Genomic DNA, 23,638 nt, shown 5'->3' on the forward strand with positions numbered 1-23,638 from the left:
AACTGGTAAGAGACTATAATCATTTTAATATTTCATTCGTAAAGTATTTCAAATGCTGTCAATATATGATAGTTAAAATTCAGAGTAGTTATACATATGTACACACCTTTTCCTGGACATTTTGAAGGACACTGAAAAGTAATGGTTGGTGTGTTTAAACTTTAGCTGATTTTCTACAGTAATATTCTGATGTAGAACAATACCTGAAACCTATCTTTAACTCTCTACTCTGATTTATGATATTTGGACCCTCTTTTTCAAATACATAAATTCCTGAACTTTTACACCTTTGAAAGCACTTTCATATATAAAATCTGTGGGATTACGGGAACTGTGTAATTTCACAAAAGTCATGAATTCTTCATAAACATAGAAATGAACCCCACTGTGCATTTCCCTGATGAATAATGACACATTGGGGATACCTATAGGATTTTTTACAATTTCCCTTTCAATTCTTTTTATACTGTGAATTCTCATATGCCATATAAGAAAGGAATGTTGAAAAAAGTGCTTTAAAATGTTGGGAACATTTTGGATATAGGTTAAAATCTTTCCACAGTCTCTAAATTTATACAGTTTTTCTGCAAATGGGTGTCTCTCATGTTGAGTAAGGCAGCTCTGTTGCCTAAAGCACTTGCTATATACACTACTTTTGTATGTTTTTTTCCAGTATGAATGCACTGATGTCAAAATGTTTTACCACCTACTCCACTTGTATAAGTCTTATGTCCAGCATGAATTATTTGAAGCTTAGTAAGGGTTGGAAGTGGAAAAGGCTTTATCCAATCATGCACATTTAAAAGGCTTCACTACAATATACACATATTTATGATGAATGAGCATTAATGACTGATTAAAGCTTTTGCCAACTAAGTTACATGTATAAGACATTAGTCCTCTGTGAATAACTTCACATTTAGTAAGGTCTAAGGACTGTAAAAATGCTTTATCACATGCTAAACCCTTACAAGGTTTGTCCCCCACCTCAATTTTCTCATTCTGAGAAAGCTTACAGTACATGTTAAAGGTTGTACCACATATTTCACATATATAACCTTTTCACCTGTATAAGCTCTCTGATGTAGAGTAAGGGTTAAGGACAAAGAAAATGCTTTGGCACACTCTGCAGACTCACGAGGCTTTTCTCCAGTATGCATGTTCTGATGTTGATTACAGGTTGAGTTCTGGGTAAAGGTTTTGTCACATTGTGCACATATGTAAGGTGTCTCCCCATAATAATTTTCTGATATTGAGTAAGTGTGGATGAGTCCCATAAAGATTTGTCACATTGTGTACACTCATAAGCCTTCTCTCCAGTATGAATTTTCAAATATGAGTAAGTGTTGACGACTTCCTAAAGGCTTTGTCAGATTGTGTACATTCATAAAGCTACTCTCCAGTATGAATTTTCACATGTTGAGTCAGGTGTGATTTCTGGTTAAACATTTTGCCACATTGAGTACATTCATAGGCTTCTCTTCAGTATGGAATCTCCAATGGTGACTAAGGGATGAAGTCCAGCTAAAGGCTTTGCCACAATGTGTACATTAATAAGGCTTCACTCCAGTGTGAATTCTCTGATGTTTTGTAAGGGCTGATGGGTCACTAAAGGCTTTGCCACATTGAGTACATTCATAAGGCTTCTCTCCAGTATGACTTCTCCAATGTTGAGAAAGGGATGAAGTCCAGGTAAAGGCTTTGCCACAATGTGTACATTCATACGGCTTCACTCCAGTATGGATTCTCTGATGTTGAGTAAGGTGTGAAGCCCTGCCAAAGGCTTTGCCACATTGAGTACATTCATAAGGCTTCTCTCCAGTATGAATCCTCTGATGTTTAGTAAGTGTTGATCGCTGCCTAAAGGCTTTGCCACATTGTGTACATTCATAAGACTTCTCTCCAGTATGAACTCTCTGTTGGCAACTAAGGTGTGAAAACTGTGTAAATGTTTTGCCACACTGTGTACATTTATAGGGCTTCTCCCCAGTATGAACTGTCTGATGTTGTTTAAGTTTTAAGAACCACCTAAAGGCTTCCCCACATTCTCTACATATATAAGGTTTTTCACCAGTATGAAATCTGTCATGACGAGAAAGATGATACAACTTGGTACAGACACTCCCACCTTTACTACATTTGAAAAATTTCTCTCCTATACGAATTTGCTGATATTCATTAAAGTTTGAGGACTGGCTAAAAGCATTAGCACATCCTCTATGTTTATCAGGCTTCTGCCCAGTGTGAATTTCATGATGATTAGTAAGGTTTGAGGTAATCCAAAATGCTTTGCCACATTCTTTACACAATTCAGCCTTTTGTCCAGGATAAATGTTTTTATGCAGATACACATCTGAAAACCAATGACCTGTTTTACAAGAATCTCCACATTTATGTTCTTTTCTGGTACATATTTTGTTAACTGTATTTAGATTAGGTATTTAATTGAAGAATTTCCTGTATGGTAAATATTTGCAAGCTTTCCCCATGGCAGCAATATCTGTATCGTCTGTGCTATTTGAAGAATGCTTTAAACACTTGATATTTTCACTTCTCCTGTTTGTGTTCTCCACAATAGGAAATACCTGAGGTATATTGTGATTTGACATTTGGGCAAAGACATTTCCCTCTTTATACTGCTTGTTTGGAAGCTGACTCTTAGATGGAGATTAGGATTTGATGTGTGGGTAAAATTCTTCCAATGTTTATTGCATCGATTACTTCTGTCCTCATCACACATACTCTGAGATCACTGAACACAGAAAGGCCTTTAGTGACATCCATAACATCATTAACCACATTCACTAATTTTCTAATAACCATTTTGTGATCCTACTAAAAAAAGTTGGTTGTATTAAAAATCACTCCCAAGATAATAAAAATATTATACTGTGGAATAAAAAACATTATTTCCCCCCAAATTATAATATTTCTTAGGAAAGTGATGGTCAAATTGATCACATTCAAGCTTTATACATGCATTCTAAATGACTACATTGTATACACTATTTACTGAAAATCTATTCTCACTCTGCATTTTAAACAATTCAAATCAGTACCCAGAACACAAACTATAAAATTGCCTAGATTTTCGAGGCAGTCTTTAGAACAGCGGAGTAAAACTCATGTACACCTGTGGCTAAATCAGTCTCACAGTGTCCTTTAGTGGGATGCATGTATTTTTAGGAGTGTGTAAATGTAACTATTACTTAACTGGGGGCAAGGAACTTGGCTTCACTGCCTGGTAGAAACAAGTTCTGTGCTGACTTAAAAAAGGCAGATGGCCACCTTCAGACTCAAGGCCTTGTGATTGCCACCTGTGCTTTAGAAAAGTACATGGTTGTAGAATATTGTTTTCAGTCTTCCTGTTTGGAAATGCATTCATCTGAAAATATAAATTATTTGAAGTGGAAGTTTTCCAAAATTGTATTGTTTTAATATATTTAGATAACAATGCTTTTTCATGAATAAATTTTCAAAGTTAGTTCTCTCAATTTAAATGTCCTTTCTTCTCACACACTTCCTTACCAGCATCAAAGGCACACCCCTTATATCTTACCAGTGTTGCTTCAAAGAATAAATTTCTATTACTGACCTTTGCAAAAAGTCCTGCTTTTCTCCAGGTGACGCAGCTGAAAGACACAAAATCAAGGTTCACAAGTATGAAATACAGGTCAGTGTACATTTAAGTTACAAGAAGTTGTTTAGGAAATTACATTGTTGAGTACTTCAGAAAACTTGAAATATTTGCAGCAAGAACAAGTATGGTGCAATGAGAAAAGGCACATAAAATAGGTACAGCAGTTCATTGCACTTGGTAAGCCTTGTTCTCACATCCCGTGGCACACAATGGAAATAGGATAAGAAAACTCCCCATTCTCAGTTGGTTTCTAGACACAGAGAGGATCCAGTGTGTTCAGTGATCTCACTGTTTTCAAGCATCTTCAAAATATTTGTTTTTGTTTTGCGGTATACGCGCTGCTCACACCACAAAACCATATGATTAACATTAAAGTGCACACTAAAAAGTAGAGTAATAGTTGAAACACCAGAGAAACCAGTGAAATGAAGACCAATATTAAGCAGAAAAAATATGCTCTGGTCTTTGAAAAAGAAACATACTGTATATTAAACTTTAAACTCACACAGAAACAAAAACAAACAGACAATGCCTGCATTTAGAGAAATTAGAGTTTGAACTAAAGGTGAGTGTGATTTCTTTGTTTTTAACCTAGAGAAATTAAGACCATAAAGCCTAATTGTTTACCATTATGAACCTCAACAAATATATCAAGACAGGAAAAAGAAATCCAACCTCATATGCAGAAAATAAAATCTATCTACAAGAACTTACACTCCTTATATTAAAATATATTAATTACTTGATGAAGAATTGAAAATAACCACGTGAAAATAGAGGCATAGAAAAATGACAACTATTTAATATTAGCAAATCTGTAAATGACCAAAATAAAAATGAAAAGAGAGAAAATGTAAAATAAGTCTAAGAGAAAATGAGAAGGTAAAATCACAATATTCGACTTTAAAAGTTCATTAAAATAGAAAAACATTCATTGGTTGCCTCTTTATGTCCCCAACCAGACGCCAGGCCCAAAACCCAGGTATGTTCCTATTTCCATAAGTGAAGGGGTGACCTTTGCTTTGAACAATGATGCTCAACAAACTGAGCTATTCAGGACAGCTCTAATGCTATCAGGTCTTAACTCAGTAAGAGAAGAGATTATATGGCGTTTGGTTCTTTTTTGAACACCCAAATGAAATCTAAAGAAGTAGCAGTAATTAAATGGCATTACACCAAATATAAAACTGCTGCACATAAAGCAAACAACCAGTAGTTTAAAATTGTATGCTGTAGAAGGAAGGGCATGTTCAAAAGCGTTTCTGATAAATGGTTAATATCCAGGTTATATGAAAGACTTTCACAAAATATTATGATAAAAGAAGTAACCCTATTTTGAACATGGACACATATTTGTCATTAATCTATAAGAAAAAATCAGGAATACATAACAAAATGAGACAGATTCTTTCATAAATGGTCTGATAGACACTGAACTAATACACACAAAACATTGTAAGTAGACTACTTTCTTATGACATGTAGAAAATGAATGCAAAATGGATTAAAACCTAAAATGTAAGACCTGACACCATCAACTAGAAGAAAGGACAGATGACAAACTCTGTCATGACTCTTACTACAAATATTTTAGGTATAATATGGTAGGCAGAGCAAAGAAGAGAAAAAAAAAAGAACAAATAAGACTAAGAAATAAGTTTCTGCCTAGCAAAAGAAATCATCAAGAAAACCAACAAACCAATTTACTGAATAGGGGAAGATATCCACAAATAATTTTAAATATTCAAAGTATACAAGGAACTTACACAACAACAAAACAATTTTATGTAAAACTGGGGAGCACTGGCTTGTGTGTTCAAAGGGTTGAATGCTGGCCTCTGAACCAAAGGATCGCCAGTTCCACTGTCAGTCAAGGTACATGCCAGGTGTGTGGGCCAGTTTCAAAGTTGGAGTTGTGCAAGAAACAACCACTCATTGAGGTTTCTCTATTGCTCTTTCTCGGATCATTCTCCTTTCTAAAAATAAATAAATTAAATTAAAAATGAAAAAAAAAGTACAATACAAAGAAAAATGGGCTGAGGACCTGAAGAGATATTTCTATGAAGAGTACATAAAGATGGCCAATACACATATGAAAAGATGTTCAGTACCATTCTCATCATCACAAAAATGCAAATTGAGACTACAGTGAAATACCATAACACACCTCTCACCATGGCAATTATCAATAAACCAAGAAACAATGACTACTGGCAATGATATGGAGAAAGTAGAAACCGTGTGCACTGTTGGTGAGATTATAAATAAGTTGGTGCAGTCGCTGGAGAAAACAGGATGAATGTTCTTCAAATATTTAGAAATAAGTACCACAGGGCACAGCAATTCCATTTGTTGGAGTTATCCAAGCAACAGTAGTTCACACATTTCAAATGGTATATACACCTTTATACCCACTGTAGCATTATTTACAATAGTGAAGATGAGGGACAGAATGAAAAAAAATGGTTTCATTTTAGTGACAATAGAGGTATTCCAGGAAAATTCCAAGGATTGTTAATAGAAAGTAACAAGAAAGGTGTGCACCTCATCAATGTATCCTGGCAGCCAAGGAGAGTGGACTGGAATGTGCATGTGTGAACAATGATGACTTCACTGTACTACCAGTGGGGGCAGTAGGCCCTGGTGATTCCACATGTGTAATGTGGGGCTTTCACATTCAAAATGACTGGGAGAGAAGAGCAAAGAATCTGCATCAAATATTCTGATAAATTTCACCATTTCTCCATGGATTCTATTTAGATGATTCAGAAGGCTGCCACCGTGGGCAACTGGTGAATAGCAGCTCCAACACAAGAGGGCACCATTTGTGAACCTTGTCTCATGTAGAGTGTTTTGGTGAAACATCTAATATCCTAGGTCACTCAGCTTCCCTGTAGCTCATTATTTTGACCATACAGCTTCTAGTTTTCCTAAAACTAAAATCACCTTTGAAAGGGAAGAAATTTCACACGGGTGATGATGTTAAGGAAAATAAGATGGGGCAGATGATGAAATCTCGGAAAACTGTGTGAGGACCCAAGGACCTATCTTTGAAAGGGAAATGAGGTGCCATTGTCTATGTGACGTGATTCTTCTATGTCCTTCAATAAATGTCTTCAGTTTTCATATCACATGTCTGGAAAGGTTCTCAACAGAACTTGTTCAATGTTAAAAAATTGCATCTCAACACATCTGCTTCAAATCATGACTAATGCTGTGCTTCCTGAAAAAAAAAAAATAAAAAAAACCTCTTCAAATATAACTTCCATGTTATTCATCAATTCAGAAAACTTAAATGTACACAGTATAAACTTTTTAATGATTGTATTTATTTATGTTTAATGAGGGGATGGTATAGAAAAAGAATGTGAGCAAAATTTCAGTGTGTGGTTGAGTATTCTGCACACCACATTGGAATCCTGGTGAGCAACCCAAGTGTGTCCTTGGCTGGGAATCAAACAGGTGACCCTTTGTTTCACAGGCTGGTGCTCAATGCACTGAGTCACACTTGCTAGGTCCAGTGCATATTTTTCAAGGTGAATCATTAACCAGCTTTGTCTCTCAACACATGGTATTAATATTTCAACCCCATATCTCAAATCAAACAGTAAGCTAAAAAAGAGAGAGAGAAAAAATAAAAAAACAATCAGAAAAGCCATCATCATCATGAGGAAAAACGGGAACCCATGAACTGAAAAAAAAAAAAATGTGTCAATCCTGACTGGTGTGGCTCAGTGGACTGAGAACTTGCCTTTGAATGAAAAGGTCAACAGTTTGATCCTTGGTAAGGTCTCATGCGTGGTTTGTGTGCCAGGTCTCCATTTGGTGGTGTGTGAGAGGCAACTGATCAATATGTTTCTCATGCATCGATGTTTCTTTCCCTTTCTCTGTTATCTCCCTCTAACAAAAAATAAATAAAATGTTTTTAAAATACATACAGAAAAGATGGTTTCCAAAAGAACCTTGATGTCTTAGGTCTTTTAGGAAATGGGCATTAAAAGATTGAAGATTAAAGAAAGTGCACATTTGACTTGGCTGGTGTAGCTCAGTGGATTGAGTGCAGGCTGTGAACCAAACTGTTACAGGTTCTATTCCCAGTCAGGGCACATGCCTGGGTTGCAGGCCATGACCCCCAGCAACCGCACATTGATGTCTCTCTCTCTCTGTCTCTCTCTCTCTCTGTCTCTCTGTCTCTCTCTGTCTCTCTCTCTCCCCCTCCCTCCCGTCCCTCTCTAAACATAAATAAATAAAATATTTTTTAAAAGTGCACTTTCAAGCAACATGGTACCCCTATGAGAAAGATCAGAATCCACAACGCTGACAAGAGAAAATTCTGTTGTGCATGTGGAGCAAATGGAACTCTCATTCCTGTTGGTGAAAATACCAACTACTACAGCCACTTGTATGGAGTTTGGAAGTCCTCACACAAATAAACATACAGTTATTATATAAGCCATAAAGTGTGCTCCATAGTATTTAACCAAATACCTAAAAATTTTATCTATACAAAAGCCTGCAAGGGACTGTTTTCAGAAGCTTCATACATAAATTCTAAAAATTCAAAACAGAGAAGATATCTGTCAACAGCTGAATAGAGTAGTAAACTGAAATATATGCAACAAAATATTTTGCATTAAAGAAATAATATATCAAGGTATGAAACATACCGAACTTCATAGAATTAAGAGAATTCAATCTGTCTGAACCTGTGCTCAGTTGGTTAAAGTGTCTTCTAGATACACAAAGTTCACAGGGTTATATGCCCCTGAAATTATTCAATTGAGGATTTGCAAGAGACATTTGAATACCTGCGCCAATTGTAGCATTATTCAGAAAAGCCTCCTAGGTGGAAACAAACCCCAGGTCTATGGATAAATATATTTATAATGTAGTATATACAGAGTTGATTGCTGTGGCTCAGTGGCTGGAGTGCCAGCCTGTGAACTAAAGAGTCCCTGGTTCAATTGCAAGTAAGGGCTCACGTCTGAGTTTTGAGCCAGGTCCACTGTAGGAGGTACGTGAGTTGCAAAACCACATTGTTATTTCCCTTTCTATTTTCTTCCCTTCCACTCTCTCTAAAAATGAATGATTTGAAACCTTTTAAATTGAATATGAAAATGTAGTACATATATAAAATGGAATACTGCTCTGCTGGGAAAGAGAAACTACTTTCATACCTGATACCACAAAGTCAAACTAGAACATGTTCTGAGTGAAGCACATGAGTCACAAAGACATGGGCTACAGTCCTCCACTTAGGTGAGTTCTAATGGAGTCCAGCTCAGAGAAAAGAAAAGGTAGTTACCTGGGCCTTGGTTTTAAAGAAAATGAGAAAGTGGTTGTTTAATGGATATTGTGATATTTCTGTGAGATGGAAATTTCCATCATTTAGATGCACAATTAAACAAGTATACTTAATATGACTTAACTGCACTGATAGAGATAAATAAGAAAGTACATTCTTATTTACATGGTTGGTTAACAAAATGTAAAATACATAATATCTGAAAGAGAGAGCTATACATCTTTTTTTGACTTTAACTTGTTATTATTTTTAGTTCATATATGTAAGAATCTGTAAAAAGATGCAAATCCATTGTATAATTGGCTTTGGTTATAATTTATAAAGTAAACAGAAAATTAAGCTGTTCAAAGGCCAGCATTCACTGAATTAAATAATAGAATTATGTGAGGAATCAGTAATTGATATACATTTCACTGAAAAAGTTACCTGTGTTAAGTTACCATGCAGGTCTATACAACAATCAAATGCAGAAAAATGAAAAAAAAAATGTACCCTTTCTTGGTTATAAGAGACCTAAGTATTTTTGGAGGCTAAAGCTTGATTAAGCACCTAAATGCTAAAGAAACCTTATTTTTAAGAAAAAAAGTAAGCTCCGTCATACTTTGTTCTCAGCATACATTTCAATTCTTTCCAGTGGAACCAAAATCTCCGCAACCCCATTCAGTGTCATCCAAACCTTGAACTTCCCCTATTTCTGTATAAGAAACCCATTCCCAAATGTGCTGTGCAATGCAGTCACCCTTTTTATTTTCAAAGTTCCCTTGCCAAAATTGAACAGTACAACACCAATATTTTTTACATAACCTTTATCTATGACACCAGGTGCTACAACTAGGAAGTGCTTTGCAGCAAAATCAGAACACTGAGCTACTCTTTCATAGGACTCAGCAGCAAGAGCGATCTGAATGTTACTTTTCCAAGGGCTTTCTCCTTAGGTGGCACTGTGCAACCACTGGCACTGTACAGGTAAGAGCCAGTGGCCTGTGCAAATCCCTTGGTTGCAGTGGTGGAGTGCTCCCAGAGCACAAGGGAAGGTTTCCCTGAACCACCCTCCTCTGCAGCACACTACTGCTTGCTGGAGCAGATGGTGTGTACCTCTTCAGGCCATGGTATGGCAGATAGAATGCAGGCACAGGCTGCAACAGAGAAACAGGAAGATGTGAATCAAATATTTTCAAAAATTACATTCAGCTTAGCATAGTTTTTTTAAGACTTAATTTATTTATTTTTAGACAGAGGGGAAGGAGGTTGAGAAAAATCAAGGTGAGGTGGCCTCACATGCAACCACTGCTGGGGACCTAGCTGACAATCCAGGCGTGTGTCCCAACTGGGAATTCAGTCATGGACACATATAAAATTAAAACTATTTCTGTATCTCAAAAGACCAAATAACCACTGACCATTAAACAAGCACAGAAACAAGAAACTTCATGAAGTATAATTAACAAAAAAACAGAAATTAATTAATTAATTAACACACTTTAATTTAATGGCAATTGCCATATGGCTCATTCATATGTGAGTTGATTCCAACAATTTCTTAAGTACTGATATTAAAATTATCCTTTACTTTACTAATATGTAAAGAAAAAACCCTAGAAAGTTAAAGTTTGGAGAATTTATCATATATAAGGAATCATCCTGGAAAAGCAGTAAGGATAATGACTGACTGAGACTGAGAGATGCTGATGTCCCGCTCTTTCTCTTAAGGGGCCTGACACACACTTACAGGGACTTATGACCTCTGACCTTCAGCCTTGGGCAGCAGATTGAAAGGTGCTAGGAACATTCAGGGAGTGAGTCAAATGTCTGGCTTCAGGCCTAAGGCTGGAGGTGGGGACATTCTCCCATACAGAAGCCACCTGAGGCCATTCTTCCCTGCTGAGCCCTCCCCAGCTAGAATGTGCTGTATCTGAGTCCCCTCCAACCTGGCTAATGCTGTAGTGATTCCCTCAGTCCTTGTGATTCCCTCACGCCTTGCTCCATCCACTTGAGAATTCACCCAAACCATATCCAGTAGGTTTTCCATACAAATGGCTCCTCTTGCCTCATGGTGCAGACTCTCCTAAGTCTCTCAAAATGGCTGGATCTGCCCTCTGCATGCTCTGTAATTCTCCCTTGGTGGCTCAGGCAAGGTAAAATGACATGTTCTTTCCACATTTTTTATTGTTCAAGTACAGTTGTCTCCATTTTCTCCCATCATCCCTCAACACAGCCATCCCTACTTCCCCACATTGATCCTAACCCCCTTTAGATTTTTTTTTCCGTGCATCCTTTATACATGTTCAAGAAAATCCTTGCCCTTTTCTTCCATTTTTCCCTCTCACGTTCCCTCTCCTTACTGTCAGTTTGTTCTTTATTTCCATGTTTCTGGTTATATCTTGCTTGCTTGTTCATTGTGTTTATTAGTTTCCTCTTATAGGCAATATCATATGATAGTTGTCTTTCACCACCTGGCTTATTTCATTACCATAATGCTCTCCAGATCCATCCATGCTGTTTCAAAGGTTAGAAACTCCTTCTACCCTAAGAACCCTGATACACCTATTCAAAAGAATATATGCACCACAATATTCATAGCAGCACAATTTACAATGGCCAAATGCTGGAGGAAACTTAAATGCCCATCAGGAAATCAATGGATGAAGAAACTATGCTACAGTTGCACAAGCACAAGCACATTTTGAAGTCAAAAAGAAAAGTAGATTGTCTCACTTTTGGGAGGTTAATTGTCATACAAGAAAAACACTGAGTCTAAACTTTGTTAAGAGTCGTTGGCAACTCCCAAACCTTAAAATATGTAAGTCAGAAAACATGACAAATGTCCCCAGGGTTCCTAGTGTTTCTGCCACAAATTCCAGGTTCTCAACCAAGTCCTTCGAAACCTCCATTCTTGGCACAAAAACAAAACTTAAAAAAAGAAAAAAAAAAGCCTTTATGTACAATTTATGAAAAACATGCACAAATTTACCAAGTCCCCAAAGCAATGCAAGAAGAATCAGACCACGGTGGCCCTAACAGTCCAAAAATAACTTAATTGTAGGCACTGCACACTTTTTTTTTCAAGATTGTATGTATTTATTTCTAGAGAGGGAGAAATTTGGCTGACCCTCCTAGTTTGATAATAGAGGTCACTGTAGTCAAAGCAGAATTCTGAAAGCATGTATGAGCATAGGATACTGTTGGACATGAACTGGCCCTTTGTGACTGCAACAGAAATAAGCCTAGGCTTCTCAACATCCTTTCCACTGAAGCACAGCTTCCCAAACCACACTTGAAGGGTTGGCTTCCTCTGAGACCTTTATGTTACTCACTTGTCACATCTGCATCTGCATTCTCACCTACCTGGAGGATCAGATATTGCCTTTTTCATGCAAACATTGCAGCGCTCCCTCATTTCTTCCAAAAATGTGACCAGGACTGGCTTAGAAACATCAAGACCTGTGTACCAAATAAATATTATTATTTTTTAAAGATTCCTCATTTCCAGTCTATGTTGTGTTCAGGTAAGAACACTGCAGGAAAATTAAAATATTCTACAAGATCATTTTCAAAAGCACTCTTTACTGATGACACCTTAACTCTTCTAAAAATACATACATTTTTCAGTGGGTTCCTAAGGACCATAGTTCTTGAAGCCATTATTTTCTACAGGGGATAACTTTCAAGTTCTCCCTTGTGATTATCAACCTGAAAGTCTACCATACAAAGTCAAGTCTGCAAAAGGTGTTATATAAAGCAAATCCTGTGGGTGGGGCAGGCAATGTGAAGGAGGTCAGCCTCACCCAGGGAGACCAGGTTGCTGTAATTCTCCAGCATTACATCTGAATACAATTTCCTCTGAGCTGGGTCCAGGCATTTACATTCATCCCAAGAGAAATCTACTGACACGTCCTTGAAGGTCAAAGATTCCTGGAAAAAAAAAAAGAGCCACGTTTATCAAGGATAAACCAGCACAGTTCTCAGTATCATCTAACATGAAAAGTGTTAGAAGTCATTTTGACCTAAGAGATACCCTGTATCATTCAGTAAGGTCACTTTGACTCTCTAACACTATCTAATGTATTTTGAAACATGAACAAATGAGGATAATACATGTCTACAAATCCAACTCAAGGACATTACTTTTTAGGAAAATAAACTTTAAAATGAAGGAACAGACACAGGCATATGGATTGTTCCTTGTGATAGACGGTATCATTCAGAATCAGCTGCATAGAATTCTCAGCTACAAAAGACATGATGAGTTGAAAGTGTAACTAACTTCTTTAGGTTTCATTCAGAGAACAAAAAATGTCCTTGTGTGAAAATGCAGATTTTGATTTAAGAGTTCGGGGTGATGCCTGTGTTTCCACATGTTTGAGAAATTCACTTGTTTCAGTATGTTTTATTGATTATTCTGTTACAATTGTCCCATTTTTCTCTTTTTTTCAACCTCAAACTTGCAACCCCCCTGCTCTATAATTGTTTGACTAAGTTCATGTCCATGGGCCATACAAATAAGTTCTAGGACTTCTCCATTTCTTATACTATTTTAAATTCCCCCTATGTTGTACCCACCATTTAACTTCTTCTTCCCTGTACTTTCTCGCCCATTCTCTCCTCACACCCACCCCGCTCTTCACCCTCCATATGATCTACATTTCAGTAAATTTGTCCCTCTTCTAGTAGTTTGTTTATTTTGTGGTTCCTTTGGTATTGCTTTATATGTTCAGTTGTTAATACTGTTTGTTTATTGTCCTTTCACTCTTCATATTTCCGTCATCTTCTTTTTCTCAGATTAAGTACCTTGATCATTTCATGTAAGGGCTTGGTAATGATGAACCCCTTAAACTTGACCATATCTGGGAAGCACTTGATTTGGCCTTATGTTCTAAATGATAGCTTTCCTGGTTAGATTAATCTTGGATGTAGGTCCCTACCTTACATGACTTTGAATAGCTGTTTTCAGACCCTTCTTGCCTGCAGGATTTCTTTTGACCAATCAGCTTATAGTCTTTATGGGAACCCCTTTGTAGGTCACACTCCTTTTATGTTGCTGGGTTTAACATTCTTTTCTTATCTTTTATCTTGGGTAATTGAATTGTGATTTGCCTGGGTGTGTTCCTCCTTGGGTGCAGCTTCTTTTGGACTCTGAGAGTTTCCTTTACTTGGATGTGTATTTCCTTTACCAGATATGGTAAGTTTTCCTTCATTATTTCTCAAATCAGTTTTTTTTTTTTTTCATTTCATCTCTTCCTCCCCTCCTCCTGGCATGGCTATAATTCGAATGTAGGAAGGTTTAAAGTTGTCCCAGAGTTTACTCAGTCTCTCATCTTTTTAAATTCTTGTTTCTTCATTCTACCCTGGTTGAATACTTATTTCTTCCTTATGTTCCAAATTATTGATTTGAGTTCTGGTTTCCTTCCTTTCCCTCTCGGCCCCCTGTATAAATTTCTGCATTTGATTTTGTAGAGCTAGCTCTTCTTAATTTATTTTGTAGCTCCACTCAACCATTTCTATGAGCACCTTGCTTACCAGAGTTTTGAACTGTGCACAGAGTGGTTGGCTCCCTCTTCGGTGCTATATATATATATATATATATATATATATATATATATATATTTGAGAGCGAGAAGGAACAATGAATGAGAGTAAGATAAACACCAATGTGTGGTTGCCTCTAGCATTCCACATACTGGGGACTTGGGCAGAAAACCAGGCATGTTCCCTAACTTGGAATTAAACCAGAAACTGTTCGGTTCACACGCTGGCAGGACATCTCATGAACCAGAGCAGCCAGGCAGGTTTGGCTGGAATGTTGACCAATTCTGTTCATTTGGGCCATATTTCAATGTCTCATTGTACCTGTTATATCCCTAGAGTTTGAACCTTAGGTATTTGCCAGGGCAGGTCAACCCAAGTTGCTGTGTTGTGGTGCTGTTTGTGGGGCAGAGTTCAGACAGGGGACAATCCTGCTTGCTCATCTCTCAACCACCTTTCAATCAATTCTCCACTACCCTCAAGCAAACTGCCATTTCTCGTGTTAATTCCATAGTGAGTGGTCTTTTGCACATCCTAGGATCCCTGCAAAAGAATTTTTTGTAAGACTGAGAGTTTCTCCTGCTGCTGCAACTTTCAAAAGTTTTTATAGACAGAGGTATTGTGGCTTCCGTTTCCTGCACTCAAACCTTGGAATGTGCTATCCCTCTCATTCACCTGTTGCTGTCCATCATGTCCACCAACTAAGTGTCTTCTCATTTTTTTTTGAATTATTTTGTCATTCTTTTCTGATTGGATGTTTCTTTCTTTCTTCTTGTCCACACTGTTGATTTGAGTCCATGTTTCCTTCCTGTTACTGTTGGTTCCCTGCACATTTTCCTTTATTTTACTTAGCATAACCTTCATTTTTTTTTTGTCTAATTTGAGACCATCCTGATTAGCAGTGTTTTCAACTGTGCATCTTATAGGTTGGCTATATCTTTGTTATTTAGTTGTATTTTTTTCTGAGGTGTTGATCTGTTTTTTTTTTTTGGGGGGGGGCATCTTTTTGTCCTGATGCCCCTGTTAAATTGTGCAAGGCAGAGCCTTAGGTGTTACTCAGAGCAGGGTAACCCACATCACTGGGTTGTGATGGTATATGTGGGGACAGGGTCCAAGAGGGAACAATGGCACTTGCTCCACTCTGCGCTAGATTTCAGTCACTTCCCCTGCTTCCCACAAGCAAAGTGGGTCCTTCTGGTGCTCATTCCAGTGTGGGTGGTTTTATATAAGCACAGAAAGTAAGACAGAAAAAAATAAGGCATACATAACTTTGGGAAGAACAAATTTTATAAAATTTACATTTCTCAAGAAGTAAGAAACATGGCAGCCACAATTTTATTTGAAAATTCAGTATAGTTACTTTGAGAACAAGATTATTCTTGATAGACCATTTTCTAAAACATACACTAAAGCACTGACATTGAGTTTTACTCCAAACTTGACCTATAATTAAAAAAAAAAAAAAACAAACAGCAACTGCACATAGAGAAGTCAGGGATGTTTACTGCTCTGTTTGTAACTGAGAAGCATGAAAATATCTTAAGAGAGTAAAAAGACTAAATGACTCGACTCAAAATTTTATGCACATAGTCTTACATTCTCATACATAAGAAACTAGGTACAAATGAAAAGTAATAGAACACAGAATTTCTATATCAATGTAATCTAGGTTATTTTATGATTCTATAAACCTGGTGAATTTCTGCATGAAAGATAACGTTTGTGTTTTCTAAACACAATAAAAAATCATAATAATAAAACATAATTTAGGGCTATTTCTTTGTAGTGTTTTATTTCTTAGAAAATGATTCTGTGTCATGTGTGGAGAGCTAGATCTTACCTATTGAACAGAATTAAACATACACTTATAATATGATTATTGAAAAATTACCTGAAAATGTGAAAAGTGATAATGTAGAGTATGTCTGTGAAATGACTGTGCAATATAACAAAAATTTACAAGAGCAAGTCCCCACTGATTACATCCTTTATGTCAAAAGGAAATGATCTCTATGAAATAAATGTAGGGCCTTCATTTTCCCAAAGCAAACAGAAGGTTAAAAGACAACAAAAGTGTCCAGATGAAATGGGATTTTTTTCACATCCCTCAATAATTCCCTGCTAGACTCTTGTTAGTGATAAAGGAAAAACTATTAACTCTACACTGAAGAGTGCACCTCAGCCAAGTGACTATCAGGTGAATTTGAACAATGAATATTCAATGACTGAGGCATGCAGAAGGATATGTACTTAATGGTGAAACACTACTGTTGAGATACATAAATAAGAAAGTAATTATATGAACATAATCATAAGTAAACATTCAGTTTTTCAATGTCAATCCACAGCTGCCACTCATATTCAGTACACTAATTGTGCATTTCAACACGAAGACTTTCTTATCAATTGAGTGACAAAGTCTATTCTACTGTTTTTTTTTTTCTGAAAATTCAAAGTGATTCACACTGAAAATTTTCATTTTCTTACTTCTGGTATACAGAGGTGATGCTTCGGCCACATGAACTTAACCATATATATCACTGCTCCCCCAAATACCAGAGCTTCTGAGCCCATCCCAGAAAAGATATTGCACATGACTACAGTCCAAGGTTGACCTGTCACAGAGGAGAAGAGATCAGAGGTTGAAGATTATTGATTAAACGACACAATTCTTGATCTCAGGCAGCCTACATAAAGAGAATGCACAGAAGGCTCTGGGGCAAAGAGGAAACTACTGTACATAAACTACTGCCATTCAGAATCATAAAAAGAAACAGAAAGAAGTAGATTAAACCAACTTCACTATTCAATAACATCAAACAAAAGGAGTAATGGTTGTGGGTTCTTAATCTAATTATATGAGGAGAAATAGTTAGCACAGCCTCTGACTGAGGACCCATGTTTTATGTGAGAAGCTGCCATGTACTTTTGGTGCTGATCCTCCTCCTACTCTCAGTTCTATTTTCAGGAGACCATATGCTGAGGAGTCAAGCTTGCATTTTGAGAATATGTCTTCAAAGGTAGAGCCCTTTTATCTAATCCCATCATAATCACTGGCAGAAAGACCTGGAAATACTGAAAGGCCCACCTTCTCTTTTCCTTTGTCATGAGGAGGGAGGACAATAAGCTGCTACTTGGAGATCACACTGAGTTTCACATTCTGTTTTCATATGCTCTCTCCTTCCATAGAGAACCACAAACTGCTACAACAATAATGTGTGCTGCTCTCCTGAACCCCACAACCAACAGAGCAGTCTCTTCTCTCTCATGAATAAAGCCTGTCCTCCCCTCTCATAGATGCATTCCAGAGCCCTCCTGCCAATCAGTGAGTTCATGTGAGTATCTCCTGGAGTACCACATTCAACAATAATCCCTCATTGGGGAAGTTAGCTACCTTTGTCTGGGAGCACACAGGTAATGTCACTTCTCAGATCTCCTCAGGTGATCTAATAAAAGCCCAAAGGGGTACAGTTTGTCTGTAAAAAGCATGTAGTACCCTTTGGAATCAAGGTCCCACGTGGCATCCATGATCTGCTTTGCTGCCCCTGCACTGGCTTTCACAAGTCCTCTCCTCCAAAGCACTTTCCTTGTCTGAAGTGCATCTTAATAAACAGAGAGGATATCAAAAGGAGTTAAGCACATCTCCACCCTCTGGAGCAATTTGGGATCCACAGACCATGAACAGTAAGGGGCACAGATTGTTTGCTCTACCTGACTTGAAATTTTAAAAGCTGAGGGTTTGGCCAGCTGAATAGGCAACATCTCTCAGCATCAAACCCACAAAAGAAAGGTGGAGAAACCTAGCCCCGAAGGGTCTCAGTGGTTCCGGGAAAATGACCCCTCCACCCAGCAGCGAACAGGTCAGGGTGTGGGGCTGTCTCACCTGTATTCTGCACTCCCATTTGAGGGAGGCCCAGCAGTGGGCATTTCAACCACAGTAGTGACCCTCTGGTGTCAGGTGCCCAGGAATGTGAACTCAGAGGATCAGTTTGGAACTGGAAACTCCAAACCAATGAAGATTTGTATGACATTCTCGGTTCTGTAACTACTTCCCAAAGTCTCATACAGTCCAAAGATGTTGAAAGTGTGCATATACACTTCATCAGAAGACACAGGGGTGGGAGTCTCAGCAGTGCCCTTCCAGAGATGGGCAACATCTGAATGCAGGCTTCATGACGTTGGAGACTTGTGGGGAAGAACTCTGAAGAGGTCGCTGGCTTGGGTCCTAGATACCTTTCTACATATTTATCCTTCGTTATATTCTTTTTTTGTTGTTGTTAGCAAGATATATACTTTATTAATATTTTAATATATTTTATTGATTATGCTATTATAGTTCTCCCATACCCCCTTTTATTCCTCTACACCCTGCATACTCACTCCCACCCACATCCTGCCTGTTTAGTTCATATCCACAATTCATACATATAAATTCTTTGGCTTCTACATTCCCTATGCTAAACTTAACCTTCCCCTGTGTATTTTCTACCTACCACCTATGCCACTTATTCTCTGTACCTTTTCTCTGTCTCCACTCCTGGACTCCCCTGCTGATAACCCTCTATGTGATTGCGATTTCTCTGATTCTGTCCCTGTTCCAGTTGTTTGTTTAGTTTCTTTTTGTGTTTGTTGTAGGTGTGGTTGTTAATAACTATGAGTTTGTTTTCATTTTCCTATTCATATTTTTTTATATTTGTCTTAGATAGATTCCTTTAACACTTCATATAATAAGGGCTTGGTGATGGTGAACTCCCTTAACTTGACCTTGTCTGGGAAGCACTTGATTTGTCCTTCCATTCTAAATGACAGCTTTGCTGCATACAGTAATCTTGAATGTACATCCTTCCCTTTCATGACTTGGAATAATTGTTTCCAGCCCCTTCTTGTCTGCAAGGTTTCTTTTGACAAATATGTTCCTAGTTTTCTGGGAATCCCTTTGTAGGTAACTTTTTGTTTTGTTGCATTTAAAACTCTCTCCTTAGCTTTCATGTTGGGTAATGAGATTTGATGTGTCTTGGTGTGTTCCTCCTTGGGTCCAACTTCTTTGGGACTATAAAAGCTTCCTTTACTTGCATGTGTTTTCCTTTACCAGAATCAGTAAGTTTTCCTTCATTGTTTGTCAAAGCAGGTTTCCATGTTTTGCTCTTCCTCTTCTCCTTCTGGCACCCCTAAAATTAGGATGCAGAAAGGTTTAAAGTTGTCTGAGACCTACCTCGCCCCTCATTTTCATCAATTCTTGTTTCTTCATTCTACTCTGGTTAAATATTTATTCATTCCTCCAGGTCCCAATTTTCAATTTGAGTCTCTGTTATTCCCTGTTTCATTCCTTTCACTGTTGGTCCCCTGTATATGACTCTGCATTTCACCTTGCAGAGCAAGCTCCTCCTCCTCTATTTTGTACCTCTACTCAACCATTTTTGTGACTATCCTGATTACCAGTGTAGTGAAATCTGCATCTGTTTTGTTGGTTACCTATACAGTGCTTCGTTCATTAAAAAAAAAAAAAAAGTTTAGTTACTTTTAAAGAGGGGGTAGGGAAGAAGAAAGAGAGTAAGAGAAACACCCATGTGTGGTTTTCTCTAGTGTGCACCATACTGGGGATCTGGCCAGCAAACAAGGCATGTGGTCTGAATGGGAATTTAGCTGGCAACTCTTCAGTTCACAGGCTACCACTTCATCCACTGAGCTACAACAGCCACTCCACTTCTGTTGGAATGTTGATCTGTTCTTTCATTTGGGCCATGTTTCTTTGTCTTGTTTCACCTGTTACATTCAAAGGGATGGAACCTTACTTATTTTCCAGTGAAGGAAAACCCACTTTGCTGGGTTGTGGTGCTGTTTGTGGCAAAGGCGTCGTAGAGGGAAAACAATCCTGCTTGCTCATCTCTGACCCAGCTCATAGTCAATTTTACCAATACCCTCAAGAAAATTGCCCTTTCTGGTTATCATTCTGTGGTGAGAGGGCTTGTGTACCTCCTTGGATCACATGGGGACCTGCAATAGAGTCTTCTCTGAGACTCTGAGTTTCTCCCACTCCTGCAACCTTCAAAAATTTGATAGCCAGAAGTTTTGTGGCTTCAGTTTCCTGTGCTGGAACCACAGACTGCATTGTATATCTTCTTCCCCATTGTTCTCTTGGTTTATGTGGTCATGAATGTAATACCACTTGGTCCACCAACTGCCACCTCACACCCAGTCCACCAGCTGCTGCTTCATACACCTGGTATGCCAGCCACCACCTTGCTGCACATCATCTACACACTAACTGAGTATCTCTGCCCCTCCTCTCAGGATGGATGAATGTTTCTTCTTCAACTCCTTGGTTGTCTAACTTTCACAGGGTTCAATCCCTACCACATCAGCTGTTCTGTTGTTTTCAGATTGTTTGTTCTCCTTCTTTTGTTTGTGCAAGAAAGCAAAGGATGTCTATGTATGCCTTCATTTTGGCTGGCAGTGACAAGCTCACTGTTTACTAATGAAGCCATGGTCTCTAGTACATGTGTCATAGTTGTCAATGGACCAAAAAGGATGACACAGAAAATAAGTCACGCATGAGTTGGAGTTGAATGAATTCTATAAAATATACATTTCTCAAGATGTAAGAAATAAAGCAACCAAAATTTAATTTGAAAATTTAGTATAGTTTCTTTGAGAACAAGATAATTCCTGATATGAGAATATTTTCTGAAACATACAGTAAAATATATATCTTCAGTTTTACTCAAAATTGATGAACGATTTTCAAAAAAAAAAAAAAACATAGGCAAATACACATAGAGACCTCATGGATGTTCACTGCTCTTTTTCTAATTGAGAAGAATGAGAACATCTTAAAGACTAAAAAGATCAAGTAACTCAATTGTTAACATTTAATGCACACAGTCAAAAAACATTTGTACCTATGGAAACTTGGTGGAAATCAAAGAAACAGAACATAAACTATCTATATCAATATAAATCAAGTTTTTTTTTGTGATTCTGTAAATATGGTGAGTCTGTCACTCAAAGATACCATGTGTGTTTTATAAAAAAATAAAAACAAATACTCAAATAATGATAGAAAAGGAGTTAAAGCTATGGTTTGTTAGTGCTTTATTTATTGGGGAACATTTTTGTATCATTAGTGAAGAGCTACATCTTACCAGTTTAACTGAAGTAAACATATGTTTAAAACATGATTCTTATAAAATTATCTGAAAATATAAAAGGTGATAATGTAGAGTATGTCTGTGACATGACTATGCAATATACCAAAAATTTACAGGAACAAGGCTTCACTAATTCAATTCCACTTGTCAAAAGCCAATGATCTCTATGAAATAAATCTAGGGCCTTCATTTTCCAAAGCAAACAGAAGTTAAAAGGGCAACAAAAGTTTAAAGATGAAATGTGACAGTTTTTTCACATCCCTCACTAACTCCCTGCTAGACTCTTGTTATTGATGAAGGGAAATTATTAACTTTACACTGAAGAGAGAACTTCAGCCAAGTGAGTGCCACTTAGATGGGAACAATGGATATGTGGTGCCTGAGGCATGCATAGATCATGCATTTATAGTTTTGGCACTCCTGTCAAAATACATTAATAAAAAAGTTATTATGTGAGAATAATCATAAGTAAAATTTTATTTCTTCCAATGTCAATCCACATGTACTTCTCATGTTCAGTACAGTAATTGAGTATTTAAATAGCCAATGTTTCTTACCAATTGAGTGGAAAAGTCTAGTCTACTGATTTTTCTTTTTTCAGAACATCCAGAGTGATTCTCACTGGAAAATCTGCATTTTCTTACCACTGATATACGGAAATGATTCCACTGACACATGAACTTAAACACATATACTGCCACTCCAACAACGCCCGAGCCCCTGAGCCCATCCCAAAACACGTTGCAAACAGCTGCCTTCCCAGGTTGATCTGTCAAACAGGAGACGTGTTCCATGTTTTGTGGTTATTAATGAAAGGCAGGAATTATTGACCTGGGGCAGCCTAGATAAAGAGAATGCACAGAAGGACCTGAGACAAAGGCAAAAGGACTGAGCAGAAACTACTTCCCTTGACAATCATAAATATAAAATAAAAGACATAGAAAAACAACCTCACTATCAAAGAACATCAAAGAAAAGAATAATAAGTTGCTGATTCTAATCAAATCATATTAGGAGGAAAAATAAGCACAGCATCAGACCCAGGACACATCTTTTACCTGAGAAGCTGCCATATCCTCCTGGTCCTGCTCCACCTCCTCCTCTGGGTTCCATTTTCAAGCCACCATATGCTGAGGAATCAAATTAGCATTTTGAGAATATGTCCTCAAAGGCACAGCCCTTTTGCCTAAACCCAACACAATCACTGCCAAAAGGACCTGGAAATGCTGAAAGGTCCACCCTCTGATCTCCTTTCTCACAAAGAAACAGGGAAACAAACTGGTACAGGGAGACCACACTGAGGTTGTTTTTTTTTTTTTTTTCTTTCTTTCTTTCTGTGCTCATGTGCTCTCTCCTCCAAAAGAGGTCCACAAACTGCCACATAAAGACGAACATGGGGTGCTCTCCTGAACCGCACAACCAACTGAGCATTCCATTATCTCACCTAAATAAAGCCTGCTCTCCCCTCTAACAGATGCATTCTAGAGCCCTCCTCCTAATCAATGGGTTCAACTGAGCATCACCTGGGACTCCTCATTCAACAAGGATGACCCACCCAGTAAAGTTTAGTAACTCTGTCAGGAGGCACAGCTGACGAAAGTTCTTGGATCTCCTCAGGTGATCTAATAACAACTTAAATGGGTAAAAATTAGGTGTATAAAGCATACAGATACCGTTGGGATCAAAGCCCCATTTGGAATCCATAATGTGTCTTTCTGCCACTTACCTTGCTTTCAGAACTTCTGCAAACAAATCTCTCTCTGCAGTGCATGTTATTAAACTGGGAGGATATCAGAGGGGGATTTGGCACATCTGCACCCTTGGGAGCAATTTGGGCTCTTTGGTCCAGGAACACTGAGGCACACAGATTGTTTTCTCTACTTGACTTGTGAGTTTAAATTGTGAGAAGTGGGCCGGTTTCCCAGGCAATGTCTCTCAGCAGGAAATTTACAAAAGAACAGTGGAGGAACCTCGGCAAGGAGGGACGCAGTGATTGCAGGGAAAATGGGCCCTCTACCTGGC

General features: G+C 37.8%; 1 protein-coding gene across 1 annotated transcript; it reads right to left on the reverse strand.

The window, feature by feature from the left end:
- Positions 1 to 9,540: 9,540 nt before the first annotated feature.
- On the reverse strand, positions 9,541 to 22,410 carry LOC114491958 (deoxyuridine 5'-triphosphate nucleotidohydrolase-like). Its single transcript, XM_028506237.2, is given in 6 exon segments — positions 9,541 to 9,705; positions 9,708 to 9,863; positions 9,866 to 9,985; positions 12,291 to 12,386; positions 12,731 to 12,857; positions 22,261 to 22,410. Coding segments are annotated over 6 exon segments (789 nt in total). The 3' UTR covers positions 9,541 to 9,565.
- Between the last annotated feature and the right edge of the window lie 1,228 nt (positions 22,411 to 23,638).

Source organism: Phyllostomus discolor, chromosome 1 (genome assembly GCF_004126475.2).
Source record: "Phyllostomus discolor isolate MPI-MPIP mPhyDis1 chromosome 1, mPhyDis1.pri.v3, whole genome shotgun sequence".
In the NCBI taxonomy this organism is placed as follows: Eukaryota; Metazoa; Chordata; class Mammalia; order Chiroptera; family Phyllostomidae; genus Phyllostomus; species Phyllostomus discolor.